Source organism: Hemitrygon akajei, chromosome 1, assembly GCF_048418815.1.
Source record: "Hemitrygon akajei chromosome 1, sHemAka1.3, whole genome shotgun sequence".
Lineage (NCBI taxonomy): Eukaryota > Metazoa > Chordata > Chondrichthyes > Myliobatiformes > Dasyatidae > Hemitrygon > Hemitrygon akajei.
In genome coordinates this window covers 58,575,827-58,592,221 of record NC_133124.1, presented here as the reverse complement: position 1 = coordinate 58,592,221, position 16,395 = coordinate 58,575,827, and the positions used below count along the sequence as shown (strand labels likewise).

The 16,395-nt window shown below is 37.6% G+C and overlaps 1 protein-coding gene across 4 annotated transcripts in view; it reads left to right on the top strand.

Annotated features, from left to right (window-relative positions):
- The window catches only part of myom1b (myomesin 1b), a 159,676-nt gene that overhangs the window by 30,879 nt on the left and 112,402 nt on the right, over positions 1 to 16,395 (top strand). For all 4 annotated transcript variants that reach the window (XM_073043756.1, XM_073043766.1, XM_073043748.1 and 1 more), the window contains exons 5-10: positions 2,404 to 2,496; positions 10,715 to 10,803; positions 10,908 to 10,967; positions 13,533 to 13,697; positions 14,411 to 14,572; positions 16,124 to 16,265. In XM_073043756.1, coding sequence (XP_072899857.1) covers positions 2,404 to 2,496; positions 10,715 to 10,803; positions 10,908 to 10,967; positions 13,533 to 13,697; positions 14,411 to 14,572; positions 16,124 to 16,265 — 711 coding nt within the window. The remainder of the gene's footprint in view (positions 1 to 2,403; positions 2,497 to 10,714; positions 10,804 to 10,907; positions 10,968 to 13,532; positions 13,698 to 14,410; positions 14,573 to 16,123; positions 16,266 to 16,395) is intronic.

The window sequence follows — 16,395 nt, the reverse complement described above, 5'->3', positions numbered from 1 at the left end:
TCATTTCCATAATGCTCAGAACTTCATAACACCCCAGAGATCCTTGAAGCCAACAGAGTTCTTCTGAAGTGTAATTACTGTTGTAATATAGCCAATATAAATGCAGACAGTTCCCACAAGTAGCAATGTGATAATCACCCCAGATAATCTTTTGCAGTGATGTTGACTGTGGGATGAATATTAGCCAGAATACTGGAAATAAATTTGCTTCCCATCTTTAAAATAGTGCTGAGGGATCTTTTATTTCAACCTGGGAGGGCAGACAGGACAGTAGTTTCAACGCATTATCTAAGGGATAGTATCTCTAGCAGTGCAGCATTTCTTCAGTGTTGAATTGGGGCATCAGCCTAGATTCTAGTGGTCAAGCCACTGGAGTAGGACTTGTACCCTCCTCCTCCTGATTCAGAGGTAGAAGTACCATCTACTGAGCTACGTCAGGGAACAAGAATGAAATGTATTTCTTCATACAATGTTGTAGTATCATCTTGAAAAACATCCTTATTTGATCTGGGGCTTTTTGGGGAATTTCACTGATGTATCATTTCCTTTTGTATTTATTATATATATATATATATATATATATATATATATAAATATGCAAAGTATTTATTATACATATCAGCACCTCAGGTCTATGCCACAATTCAATAAAATCACAGTTGACCTGACTGTAACATTAATTTTACTTTCCCATCTACCCCAATATATTTGTATCCCTGTGCTCATCAAGAATCCATTTACCTCTGCTTTAAAAATATTCAAAGCCTCTAGTTTCTCTGCCATTTGAAGAAAAATTTCAATGCTTTGACATACTGAAAGAAAAAGAATCGCTTTATCTTTGCCTTAAATTAGCAACTGTTTATTTTTAAATAGTGATCTGTCCCTTTTCCTAGATTCTTCCACAAGAGCAAACACTCTCCCTGTCAAGCAGCCCCAGGATTTTACATTTCCAATAAATCTTCACTAGTCCACTGAACTTAACTTGTCCAATCTTTCATCATGAAACAACCCGCTCATTCCAAGTATTAGTCAAGTAGACCTTCTCCAAATCACTTCAAATACATTTACATCTTTCCAAAAATAAGGTGATCAATATTAAATATAATATTCTAGATTGTGGTGTCAACCGTGTCTTATGTAACTAAAGCATAATCTCTTCAAATTTGCATTCATTTCCTCTCATAGTATATGGTAATATTTTGTTAGCTTTCCTAATTACTCACTATACCTGCTAACTAGCCTTTTGAAAATCATGCACTTGGTCATAATTATTCCCTGCATCTAGAGCATTGTACTCTCTCACTACTTAAATAAATGGTTCCTTTAGGGTAATGTAAAGGGTGGAAGCATATGCGTAATTCACAACTATCGGCATTGAGTTGGGGCTCACTTTAAGAGAATGGTCTGACATGATGATGTAATGACACATGAACTTTTTTTTACCTCGGTTTATGTTCTATGTTTGGTTGACAATAAAGTGATTTGTTACAATTTCCCTTAAACTTAAAATGCCTCTGCCGCTTTATTTGCGAAAACTTGCACCTTTTTATTTTTCCTGGGAAAATGGACATTTCCCATTTTCCCACAGTATGCACCATTTAAAGACAAAAAGATTAGTTGTATTTGTCACATGTACATCAAAACATACAGTGACATGCATTATTTTGCATTGAATCTGCAAGGATTGTGCTGAGCAGCTTGTACATGTTGCAATGCTTCTGGCGCCAACATAACACACCCACAACTCACTAACCCTAACTGTACATCTTTGGAATGTGGGAGGAAACCAGAGCAACAGGAGGAAACCCACGCAATCATAGGGAGAATGTGCACAGCGGTGGGAATCAAACCTTGTGGAATCGAAAAATATTGTGGTATGCTTCTCATTACATCTCTCAATCAAAGAAATTCTTTGATTGCCAAGAGATTCTTTGTCAACCAGAAAATTGTCAGTTTTCTGTTAGCCACATAATTTTCTGTCCATGTCTTCTATTAACATGAGCTTTTATTTTCCACAGTAAACTTTAATGTAATGCCTTAGCAAATGCTTCCTGGAAATCTACAGTAAATGTAGTATATCTTTTGATACTCTGTTATCCAATATGTTTGTAACTTCTTTAAACAACTCCAATAAATTGGGCAAATATAATTTACTTTTCACAAAACTCTTACTTTGCCAGATTACCTTAACATTTTCTGTGTTATCTTCAAAAATGTCTTTAATAATGGCCTTCAACATTTTCCTCAGATTAATATTAAGATAATTGACCTGCAGATTCCTGCTTTCTATCTATAGATTACAGTTTAAGCATTGCAATTTGTGTTTGTGATTGGGAAAAATTGCTAAGTAGCAGCAAAGATTAAATATTAAATATTAACATTGTTTTTATTTTTACCACTCAGGTACAAAAACAATGTACCCATTAATATCTACACTGACCCTGGGAAGTACGTCATTGATAGTAAATATGGCATTCATTCCTTGGAAATTAACAAGTGAGTCTTTTTCGTTCTTCCATCCGAGCACAATTTGTTTGAGTTAGAAGAAGAAGTAATGTACTCAAGGAATCAGAACTACAACTACAATGTGACTCAGACATTAATGAAGGTGGAAATGAATTCTTTCACTGATGCTTCAGTTGTGGGATCTGTTACTTGCAGGTGTAGCACTTGTGTAAATGATTTATCGATATAACCTATTGTTTGACTAGGTGGTGTGGTAGCTCTTCTCACTACTTTGCCGAGATAGTTCTCCTTTCTACTTCTGTCAGTTGCACGTACCAAGGAAAAGTACACAAGAATATCCCATAGCAGTACTTCAAACCACAGATGTCATCAATATTACACACTTTCTGATTTAAGATAATGAAGTTAGGGAAAATGGGCAACTGTGAGTGATCTCCTTGGTCAACAAGTGTAAAGAATTAGACTAAAGACTGAATTAACAGGAGAAGGACTGTAAAGGAAGATGATTAAAAGATTGTGAATTTGAAATTGATTAAAAATAATGGAATAAATTATATTAAATGATAAGAGGGAAATGAACAAATATAAAAAAATCACATTTTAAAACTAAAATTTAAATGGCAACTTTACAGTGTAATTGAAGATTGTTACTAATTTTATAATATTTACTAATTATATTTCTGTAGCATGTTTAATAAATCATACATATACAGTAAGTCATGACTTGGGATATATCAGCAGTGAGGCAGATACAGAAATGTTATTTTCACAACTGCGATATAAATATCTTTTAGACCGGGGGTCTCAACTTGGGGTCCACAGACCCCTTGATTAATGGTAGGGGTCCATGACATCTGTGTATTTGTGTTAGTTGTTCATATAACCCTCACACAGAAGTTATTGACTTTCCATATAAATAATGGTTTGTTTCAATACCATTGCCATTATTTTGCTATCATTCCACTGCGAAACTGGTAAGTTTTATAAATAATGCAAATATTAAGAATTTGCATCAAGAAAGCAAATGAGAATGAATACTGCACATAATACACATGAATACTGCCAAACGAGACAATGTTCCTCCAGACTAAGGTGCACAGCACAGTATATATAACTCAAGTTCAGAGTAAATTTATTATCAAATGACATATGTCATCATGTACCACCCTGAAATTTGTTTTCTTGTGAGCATGCTCAGTAAATCCAAGAAACATAATCGAATCAGTGAAAAAAACACCTAATTGGAAAGACAACCAACCAGTGTGCAAAAGGCAACAAACTGTGCAAATACAAAAGAAAAATAAATAAATAATATCAAGAGCCTGAGATGAAGAGTCTTTGAAAGTGAGCCCATAGTTTGTGGGAACTGTTCGGTGATGGGGTGAGTGAAGTTATCTCCTCTGGCTCAAGAACCTGATGGATGAGGGGTAACAACTGTTCCTGAACCTGGTGGTGTGGGTCCTGAGGCTCTTATACCGCCTTCCCGATGGCATTAGTGAGAAGAGAGCATGGCCTGGGTGATGGAGGTCCTTGTTGATGGATGCCGCTTTCCTGTGATAGCACCCTGTGTAGATGTGCCTAATGGTAGGGAGAGTTTTACCTGTGATGGACTGGGACATACCGGTATCTACTATTTTTTGTAGGATTTTCCATTCAAGGCATTGGTGTTTTCATACCAGACTGTGATGCAACCAGTCAATATACTATTCAGTACAAATCTATAGAAGTTTGGCAAAGTTTTAGATGTCAAACCGAATCTTCAGAAACTACTCGGGAAGGACAGGCGCTGCCATACTTTGTTCATAATTGCACTTATGTGCTGGGCCCAGGATAGATCCTCCAAAATAATAACTCAGAGGAGTTTAAATTCGCTCACCCTCTTCACCTCTGATACCTCATCGCGAAATGGCTCATGGACCTTTGGTTTTCTCCTCCTCCTGAGGTCAATGATTATCTCCCTGGTCTTGCTGACATTGAGTGAGAGGTTGTTGCTGTGGGACCACTCAGCCAGATTTTCAGTCTCTCTCCTTTATGCTGATTCATGACAACCTTTCATCTGGCCAATGACAGTGGTGTCATTAGCAAACTTAAATATGGCATTAGAGCAGTATTTAACTTCACAGTCTTAAGTATAAAGCGAGTAGAGCAGGGTGCTAAGCACACAGCCCTGTGGTGCACCTGTGCTTATGGAGATTGTGGAAAGGATGTTGTTACCAATCTGAAGTGACTGGCAAGTGAGGAAATCAAGGGTCCAGTTCTTCAAGGAGGTATTGAGGCTGAGGCCTTGTAACTTATTGATAAGTTCTGAGGGGATGATGGTTTTGAATGCTGAGCTGTAGTCGATAAAGAGCATCCTGATGTATGCATCTTTGCAGTCCAGATGTTTAAGTGCTGAGTGAAGAGCCAATGAAATGGTATCTGCTTTGGACCTGTTGTGCCAGTAGGCAAATTGAAGTGGATCCATCCCATTTCTCAGAAAGGAGTTGAATATGCGTCATCACCAACCTCTCAAAGCACTTATCAGTGGAAATAAGTGCCTTTGGACAATGACCGTTGAGGCAGGTTGCCACGTTCTTCTTAGGCACTGCCACTTAAGCCTGCTTGAAGCAGGTGGGTATCTCAGACTGTTGAAGTGAGATAAATATTTCTTCTGTGGGAAAGTGAGACCCCGCTGATCCACTCAGCAATCTTCGCAATCCTTTGCCGGAACTTGCAGTCAGATGCCTTGTAGTTCCTCTACCTAATTGCTGTCTCGTGAATTTTTCAGACTAAACTCAAAGAGAACTTAACTCAGCTTTAGTTTAGTCATCTAAGAAACTCTGGCCTATTACAAATACAGCTTAGAAAATTATAACTATGCATCGAAATCAGTAAATACAACAATAACTGATTAACACTGATTATTTTAACTGAAGCTTTATTTCCTTTATTATTTCCTTTCCTTTGACTAAAGCAGAAATTCAGCTAAACTCATTAAGGCATTGCATTTTTATGTTTGTAAAGATAACTGAGATTTTTTTGTTTTTTGTCTTTGTACTATGTTAATAACCATTATTGAGACTTGAAATAAATAAATATTTGGACAATAAAAAAAATAGAAGGGGACATTGGGCTGAGCAGATCATTTCATTTTTAAGTGAGTTACAATAGAAAAAGAGGGTAAGTTTTAAAAATAATGAAATTTAAGAAGAGTTACTCTCAATGTTTTAATAGAAATATCACAAGTCTTCAGCATATTTCAGTGTCCAATATTCAGCCATTTAATTTATATAGCCAATGGTATACCTTCAACTCCCATGTTTCTAATTAAATTTGCTGAATAATCATGTCCCAAATATATATTTTTTAACAAGCAAGTCAAGTGAGTACATTAGTGTTGCCATAATTCTTAAATTGGTACCAAACTTAATGCCAACTGCAATTCGGAAAGAAGATGGTTAACTCTGTAAACAGCAGCATTTACGTATTGGGCCAGATCTTGTTGGCATGGACCCCCCAGTCCAAAACTATCACCTGTCATCAATACTTGTCTAATCTTGATGCAGAAGACCAATCTTGTTGGCCTCTAATTGTACTGGACTCCCACAGTGTGGCCTAGCGGTATCAGAGACTCCAGGTGCACCTCTAAAATCCCACTTTAAACCTCCTTGAAATCTTTGACAATGGACAAACCTTTAATTGAAATAAATATCTAATGGTAAAAAATAAATAATTAAATGTGAACAACAATACCTAAAAATCCTCCCGTAATTAAAAGCTAATCATCTTAAAAAGCATTCCATCATGTTTTGTATCTAAAGCCCTGTGATCCCTATTGAAATCAGTGGAGCCATGGATCTTTGATACCATGATGATCATCAATGCTGTAGGTCTAATTTGAAACAGAATCCAAGAAGTGATTTATTCCATTGCAAATGCAGTGCAATCTCATAAAATGAGACTTTGCCATTGTATTCCACATGGAATCCTGGAATGGAGTGAACTGGTAAATTCTGTGTTTGCTTAAAAAAAAAATCTGAGTCAATACAAGAGGAATGTTTAATTCAATTGTTGTTTCAAACATCAATACTATGAGTACTACAACTTCAAGGAAAATGGAAGCCCTACCATGTTCAGTTCTTATTGTAAATTGGTGTTGTCAGAATTTGAATTCTTGTTATATTATTAACTACAATTTGGAATGTTATTCTTTAACTCGTTATTAATGTGATTTTGAACTGTCATCGATTACTGACATGAAACTTTGGGGGCAAAGAAAGCAAATGGCTGAATGACCTCATTTGCATCTCATGCATAACAACTCTATGCAAAGGTGTATATGTAGCACATTGAACGGTGGAACGAATTTTAATAAGAGCAAATGCAGCATGTTAAGATTTTTTTTAAATGAATCCCTCATTAAATGAATATATTAGCAGATTCTCCAATATTTCGTGATTGCCTGCTGCTGGAAAATTGTACGATGCAGCTGCCTCACAATTATCTCACAATTGTGAGACAGATTCTGAGTATTCCAGAATTATCATTTGAACTTGAAGGATTTCCAATACTAAAGTTCATGTATTTTGGTTGGGACACTTAACTTAATTAGGACTGCTAAGCTCGCACCATTCAGACATATGGCATACAACTCTATTATCACCAGTTTATAAATAGCTGAACACTGCATCAAGACTATCGAACTGTCCAGTTTGCCTAATCATATGTGCTCCTTTAGAAATGCTTGTTTAGCTATAAAATTATTGCATTGAAATATGTTCATAGATTTTCAGTTTTACTTTTTCTTTCTACAGTGCATTATTTTCAGATTTCATGTTTGAAATATGCTGTTTTATTGTGTTTATTCCACAACTGACTTGCATGTATAAATTTTGATGTAGCTTTGAAATGCAAGTACTGCCATGATGAAAGGACATCATGTTTGCAGAATAATCTTCTTTCATAATGTTAATTGGGGAAAAAAGTTTCTGGTTATGATACTAGGACAGCCCCTTTCTGTACTTCAAATAGTGCTTTAGATTCCTTTGATTGAAGTGAAAAGACTTAAAAAGCCTAGGTTTAATGTTTCATCTGAAAGATGTCATCTCTGACATTACATCTTTCCCATAGCACTGCACTCAGTTTTAGTCTAGATTATGTACTAGTATCTCAGTGGAGAGATCAGCTTACTACACTGACCTAATGCTATCTACCAAAAAACAGTATTAAATGCAGGTACAATTCTTAATTTTATTACCTCATCCAATTTTACATCACATTTCTTTCCTTGCTTTTATTAAGCAGTACAGACTTCTCCTATAGAATTGACTCTTGCTATTTCAAATGTTCTACAGTTAGTTTCAATGATAAACTCAAAAGTTCTGTGACAAGCAAATACAAAACCTAAGCAACCAGCAGGATCAACATTGCTACAAAAATAAGAAATTCTGAATTGACCAACTAGTGCCCGGAAGAATAAAGTGGGATCTTATTTTATTTGGCAAGGACTTCATTTGGGAGGGGCTGCCTACAATCATCATGTCAATATTGATGAAAATGCTGAATCAGTGACTGGCTAAGTAGGGAAAATGTATTGAGGAAGTTACCATGATTAATGACTGCACTGCCAAGACAAACCAGAAACCGTGGTTGACTGCAGAGGCTTGTGCACTGCTAAAGGATCAGGACACAGTTTTCAGATCAGGCGATAGGATGATTCAAAGATCAGCAAGAGATGTGCTCTCCCGCACCATCAGGAAAGCAAAGTGAGAGTGCCACAGAAAATTTACTGCCAACTTTGTTACACCAGGAACAAGTCACAAATGTATGCAAATCATGACAGAGTACAAGTCCACCCTGCGTGTCAACGACAGTGACACCTCCCTTCCTGATATGCCTTTTGCCTTCTGTGCATGATTTGATGTAATGAATGATGTGACATTGAAGAAAGCCCCCTCTCCCCCTGAGGAACAGGCACCCTGTCTGGCCATAGCTGAGGTGAGAAGGATCCTAGCCAGGGTAAATCCCCCCCACAAAGCTACTGAGCTGGACAACATATGCTGTCTAGTGCTGAGGGATTGTGCGACCCAGTGACCAGAAGTTTTAACAGACATCTTTAACGTCTCGTGTCATCAGTTTACTGAACCTGCAGGCCTCAAGGCAGCTACCATCATTCCAGTGCCCAAGGGTGTGATGGTATTGGCCTAAATGATTACCATTCAGTGGCACTGACTTCAACAATCATGAAGCGCTTTGAGTAGCTGGTAATTGATTTTATAAAATCCCACCTTCCAGTTGCATTGGACCCTTTCCAGCTCGCCTACTGTTCAAACTAGTTCACTGATCCACCATCCTGTCCCAACTATAAAACGATGCCTCAGAAACCAGCATGTTATTCACCGACTTTAATTTAGCATTTAACAAGATTTTCCTCAGAGGCTGTGGGAAACTGTCCTTGTTGGGACTTGTTGATGGGAAGGTCCCAGACAGTCCAAGCTGGGAGCAGTGTCACAAGCTGCATCACACTGTCCCTGACACATGACTGCACTGCCAGATCCAGCCCACGGTCAGGTTTGCCTCATCAGGTTCTTGGTTGGCCTCGTCAGCAGCAATAATGAGTTGGCATACAGAGAGGAGGTAGAGAGGCCTGTCAAATGGCATGAGAACGACAACCTGAGTCTCAGTGTGTATAAGACAAAAGAGATGGATACCGATTTGAGGAAGGTGCCGGTTGACCACTTTCCATTGCACATCAATGGCTCTGCTGAGGAGAGAGCAAAGAGCACAAATCTGCTTGGAGTACACGTAACAGACAATCTAACCTAGACCCACAACATCTCCTCATTAGTCAAGAAGGCATATCAGCTTCTACACTTTCTAAGGAGAGTGAGGTGCACAAGGCTCGCCCCCCCCCCCCACCATTCTAACAACTTCCTGCAGGAGCACCATCAAGAGTGTCCTGCCTGGTTGCATTATTGTGTGGTATGGAAGCTTTAGTCCCGCTTGGTGGTGCAATAATATCAGTGCCAGACTCCGGAGCGAAGGTTCCCGAGTTCGAATCCAAGTCGGGTTGAGCATTGAGCTAGCAAGTCAGCTTTGTAAGAACAAGAATAGCTTCCTACGGAAACACCGTCATGACGGTGCCCCAATAACTCCACTGCCGAGTTAATGGCTTAAAAAAAAAAATGGAGGCTTTAATGCATCGGGCCACAAGACCCTACAGAGGGTGGTAAAAACCGCTGAGAGGATTATTGGGGTCTCCTTCCCCTTTTATTGTCAAATATTGTGTACAAAGGGGCCAAAGCGTTGTTGAGGATCCCGACCACCCATCCCATCCCACAATCGCCTTGACCACACTACCATCAGGAAGGAAGTTCAGGAGCATCAGGACTAGGGCTGTCATACTGGGGAAAAGCTTCTTGCCTCAGGCTGTGAGACTAATGAATCCCCTGCCACCACTGAGGTCTCATCACCAAGATAGCGAGCTGTTTACTGCTTACCTCTGCTGCACACTACAGGCATTTTGAATTGTATTTGATTAATTTAATTATAGTAACATTTGTTTTATGTGCTGTGTGTGATGTATGTATTTTATGTGGGTGCACAGTGGTCTGGAGGAATGTTGTTTTGTTTGCTTGTATTTATTTAATGAGACACAGTGTGGAATAGGCCCTTCAAGCCGTGCTGGCCAGCTCCCCCAATTTAACCCTAGCACGATCAATATTGACCAATTAACCCACTAACCAGTACATCTTTGGAATGTGGGAGGAAACCAGAGCACTGAGAAGAAATGCATACGTTTCACAGGGAGGGCATAAAGACTCCTTACAGATAACAATGAAATTGAACTCCGATGCCCTGAACTGTAATAGCGTTTAGTGCTAACCGCTACGCTACCATCGCGTCCCATACATATATGTACAGTCAGATGACAATAAACTTAAACTTCACTGATATCATCACTAAGAGGAAGATGATCATGAAATGCTAAGTTAAATTGCAATGTTCCTAATATTTTCACAGCTAACAGCAAAGAACAACAATTAAACATCAAAAATAGGATGTACCAATTGAAACAGGAAGAGAGTACCACATCAGGATTCCATGGCAGATAAAATTAATGAAAGACTAGGTGGTAGCTGCAACAATGAGCCAGTTTTTTGAGAGAAGACAAACTGGGACAATATTAAACAATTGAAAAAGCTAATTGTATAACAAATATAGTTTTCTTGTTTTTTGTATCTAATTTTGCCATCTGGTTCCATTTCAGTTGTAACTTTGATGATACTGCCCAATATCATGCTTCTGCCATGAATGCCAAGGGAGAACTTTCAGCTTATGCATCAATTGTGGTGAAGAGTATGTCCGTGCAAATAACTTTTTAATATTACCCATTTCAGTGACTTGTGTTATTTTTGGTGGATTGCACCAATAGACACCCTTCTGTTTCCCATTTGCTTCAGGATTCAAGGCTGAACAGGATGATTTCTCATTCCATCCAGGAAGATATGGAATTCCTTCCTGTACGTACCATTTTTATCAATATAGTCAGCTTATATGGATACCACTGCTGGATAACTAATTTTAACTATTAATTGATTGCAAAATAACATCAATCTATATTTTAACTCATTTATAGTTAATTCTGTGATTTGTAATTTGTACAATTTAAAATCAGAAACCTGACATTACACTAATTTACATTCCATGATGTAACATTTTTCCTCTTTTCAGCATTCTTTGAGATCTGCACCAGTGGTTCTCAACCATTTTCTGTTTCTGGCTTAGTTGTGACTTTCATTTACTTCTGTGGCCCCCAGCTTTTAGAGTGTCTGTTAGTTAATAAGGTTTTCTGGGGGGGGGCAAGGGTCAACTGTGCTAATTATTCTAATATACAGTCAATATTTGTTTTTAACAGGATATAGGTATTATATGTTAAATATAATGTTACAAGTGTATATGAAAAATAAAACTACTTCAAAGCCTTGGAAAGGATACTTTATTTATAATATATAAAATATTCTTGCAACCAGAAACAATAAAGCGCTTAATATTGTTACTTGGGTATTTAGTGAGTTCCTGGCAACTGATACAAACTAGCAGGTTTTTTGAACATCTGGTTGCAACTTGGTTAAGGATAACTAAATTACATTTATTCATTTTTTATTTATATATTTTAGTAATTTTTAAAATCAAAACAGGAAACTTGTGGCCCGTTCAAAGACTCCTGTGGCTCCCAGTTTCTTGTTTTTTACTTGTGGCCCTTATGAAAACTGGCATGGCCCACATTGAGAACCACTGAAATAGAACTTCCTTTGATCTGATTTTAAAAAAAAAATAAACTGTAGCCAGTTGATAATTGATTCTGATTAAGTGACACTAGGTTTCATCAGATTTGATAAATTAACCAGGTAGATAGAATACCACAGGTACTCCAACGTCTGCAAATGCTGGAAATCCAAAGCAATACACATAAAGTACTGGATGAACTCTGCAGGTCAGGCAGGATCTATGAAATGAATAATCAGTTGACATTTTGAGCTGAGACCCTTCTTCAGGACCGAAAAGATGTCCCCCATCCTTTTCAGACCTGGAGAACGGTGTAGGCCTGAAATTTTAACTGCTTATTCATTTCCATAGATGCTGCCTGATCTGCTGAGTTTCTCCAGCATTTTGTGTGTGTTGCTTTGTAATATCACAGGAATGATATTCTTGGAAACCTTTACATATTGTAATACAACAGTGGCTCAGTTTAAACAAAATCTGAAAAGAGCATTAGTTTTGCTTTAATAAATACAATAGCAAGCAACAAAGAACCAGCAATGATGATCTAAATAATACGATCATTTATTCTCCACATATAAAGAAAATAATATTGTTAAAGAGTTAATGATCAGCATTTGAAAGGTCAGATATGTTAAATGGGCTCTGTCTGATGGATTTTTAGTTTGTATTCCTCTAGAAAACCAACTGTTTGCTGCAGCGTGCATGTCAGTCGCTTCTGCATGCGTGCAATGCAGAGGCCCAAGGTCAGAACCACTGAGTTCAGGAGTGATTCCTAACAGTACTGTGTTGAGAAACCACAAACTTCCATCCAGGCTATCTAGCTTTTTATCAGCCAGAAGTGGCCCATCAAATACTGTCCCATTCATTTGAATGTGATTGCCAATTTCATTTTCATTATAAGAAGCAGTAAATAATTCATGTTTGCTCGAATTTTAAATGCCTCTAGCATTTGTTTGTTTGGAATACAGGGAAATAGGAGCAGGAGTAGCTACCTGGCCCCTCAAATCTGTCCAGCCATTCATTCTGATCATGGCTGATCTGCCCCAGGCCTCACCGTTTCAAAATGAACATGCCAAAAGTATATTTAAATCCTTGGAATCCAGTTTTTATTCTTCCACAGTTCATGTTGCTTAGATGTCTTTATGGTTTTTGGAATCTGAGACAGTTATTTCCTTAATCTGTCTGTTCAGAACATAGAAGAAAGAAAACTAAACTGAAAATACTTTTCAGATGTTGATAAATCTAGCATTACAATGCAGCACTTTCTGTTTTTTTTATATGTGACTTTTTCAAGGCTTAATAGATTTAGATCTTAAGTTATCATGATCAACTAGGTTTCATTTGTTTTTACAATCTCTTTTGTGGTATCTGAATTTGCAGTGCTTTTTATATTATGTTGACAAAACCAGTCAAAATAAGTTTTCTGAAATTTATTTCACATGATAGGTATGTTAGCAGTCTGACTTCTTATCAGGGCCATATGGTTTGGCAGATTCTTGTTAACTGTGTTCATTGTTGCTGTCCCTGACTATTGTGAAATTACTGCAGTAACGGTCAAAAGCTGTGTGAATATTAGATAAAATAGTTATTTCATACTGAACAAACCTGTAACTTCCTGGTACCCATTTGCAAATCTTTCCTGGGGCTACCAGAGGGCAGGTCAGGGAATATTTACTCTTTGCAGCAAATTACAATTTACTCAATAATTGTAAAGGCTAGGCTCAGGAAATATTTGCAGGGGTCAACAGAGGAAGCATGAAAATGAATGGAAGGTTCTGAATATTATTTACTTTTCTAAACAGATGACTACTTCCCTGGGGATTCTCACGTGAAGTTTGATGTGCACATTGTTGAGAAGTTTAGTGTGTCATTTGGTACGGAAGGAGAGACGATGAGTTTGGGCTGCACTGTCATTGTTCACCCCAGTCTAAAGCGATTTCAGCCAGAGATCCAGTGGTGGCGTGATGGTAAGTAACTTTTCTGTGCTGGAGAAATCATTATGACACCACTTTACTAAGAAATTAAAACTGAAAACAAAAACAAAAATATTCCTTAATTATCTCCCCTCCGTTCCAATTTTCCCAGCATGTTGTTCAAAAGCATTCATCAAACCTCCCTAACCTCCCTATCCTTCTCCAGCCAACCCTAGTTCCCTAACACTTGTAACAAAAGCTAAATCTGTGAATGTAGATGATGTGGCACAGTGTGGTTCCTTGTCACTAAGACCAATGCTGGAAAATGGTTAACTAGATATCAACCAGGATACTGGGTGATATTGGCTGTTATTGATAGCCTTTTGCTGTTGTGACTCTGAAATCTGTAGCTCACTGCCTCTGTGTGGGTCCGATCAGCTGATCCAATTCCAGCCAGAGGTCGAGTGCATGATGTTGCTTTTGCATGAGCATGTTAAACAGACATGATTTATATTTGTGTATCCTTAATGTCCTATTTGATAATTATAAGTGTCAGTGTCCTTGCTGGCAATTCCCCTGCAAGCAGACAATATAGATTTGGGAATTTCCTACCTTAACTTTCAATATCTTATACTTTAGATTTCATTTTAATAGACAATGATAAGCATGCTAAGTAAACATAAGACACTGTTGGAATTGTGGCCTCATTGTCTTGATCTCTGCACCTGTCCCATGCTTATTTTCTATCTTTTATATTTCCTTACTAGGTATTCAGTTACATCCTTCCAAATGGGCTCAGATGCACTGGAGTGGTGAACATGCCACACTAACTCTTACTCACTTAAACAAAGAGGATGAAGGGCTGTACACAATGCGTGTGCTGACAAAATCTGGTTATGAACTCCATAGTGCCTATGTGTTTGTGAGAGGTATGTATGTAAATAAACTTGCAGATCCAGTAATAACAAAATTCTTAGACAATATCTCTGCATAGCTTCTCCCATTATGATAAGCTGTACTCATTCCGCATCCACTCATCAAAAGGTATCTTCAAATAACATGGGTGTTTTCTGATTATCAGCCCTCCTCTACCACCATCCCACTATCACTCTCTGAGTAACTAATCATCAGCATAAATACAACAAACTTAGTGTTCAGCAGCGATTGTGATTGTATAGGTAGTTTTCTTCCTATTGGTACTCTCCCAGTTCAGTATAAACACATCTGGGTGGGGAAAATCAGCTACAACTCAGTTTCTTTTAAACACGTTTTAAAAAGTCTATTAACATCCAACCAAATGCAATGAAAACAATACAAATAGAAACCTTACAAATGGCATATGATGTTGAATGAAATTACCAAACATGTGTATAAAATATTACAAGCTGTTGAGCTCTGGTATGACAGCTGTATTCTGCTCTTGAGAGCATTGCACTTGTAACAGTAACTACTGTTCTTTCTGCACATATGCTGAAAAATGTTGTAGTTCCCTTACAAGCTGTCCTTTAACTCCCAATGTTACTTTACACAGAGCTTGTATGGAAGCCAATCAGAATTTTTGGTTTTTAATTCCTCACAATATTCTTTTTGTTTCTTGCTGAGCTTTTTGCTTGTAATCCAATAATCACACCTTTAATAATTTGATTTCTGCAATGTTCCTTTTGCTTTTATCATCCTGTTTGTACAACTTTGATGACAAAAACTTTTGAGTATATCAGTAAGTTGAATGGCTGTTAATAAGCTTGATACTCACATTTGCCAAAGTTTGTTGAGGATCATAAGCAGACAACAATGGAGCCATCTTGCTACTTGACTTGTGCTTTACTGACAAGATCACATAGCAAAATTCCAGAGGAATATAACATTGCGTTTGCACAAGCAAGTATTTCAGGATTTCCTTTCCAGTTTATAGCAAATTTAAACTGTTCAGCAATGACATTGAGTTCACCATGATATCTTGAGATAGGAATCGCTTGCAAACTTTAGTCATTTTCTCATTCACCATGAGTGCTACATTTACAATTGGAGATATGTCTACAATTGGAGATGCTCTAATTTGATGGAGAACCATGCCGTAACAGTTATGCTTATAGCCACTGACTAGACCTCAAGAATCTGCTAAACCCATTGCTGCATGGGTTACCAAAACAGAATGGAACCCAGTGTATCTGTAAAAATATCAGTAATTTAAAAAAAATATAATGAACAAGCCACAAGCTCAAAAACAGCTAATAACATTGCTGTAACAAGGCAGCTGGAGTGACTGGTAGTGTGAGAGTCTGCAGTGTGGATAAGAGTAAGGGAATGCATTAATTGCTGGTATCTTCTGTACAAGCTATTGAATTGCTTTCCCCTTTAACTGACATTGACATGTTGATTGTTATATTGCTGCACATCCAGGAACTAGGAAAGATTTTTCAGGATGAGAAGTGGCAAGCTGATATGAATAAAGTAATTAGGAGCTTGTGTCTTCTTTACAGATAGTGATGCAGAGGTTGCTGGAGCCCCAACATCACCCTTAGATGTCTATTGTTTGGATGCCAATAAGGATTATGTAATTGTCAGCTGGAAACAGCCAGCAGTTGATGGTGGAAGCCCGATTGTTGGGTACTTTGTTGACAGGTGGGTAGTAAAAATTGACAACTGAGCTGTTAAAAATTTGCTTATAAATTCATTTTCTAATTAGATCATGTTATACCAAAACAATAAATTAAAATGGAATCTGTTGGAATTACTCAAAGATCTGTAAAGA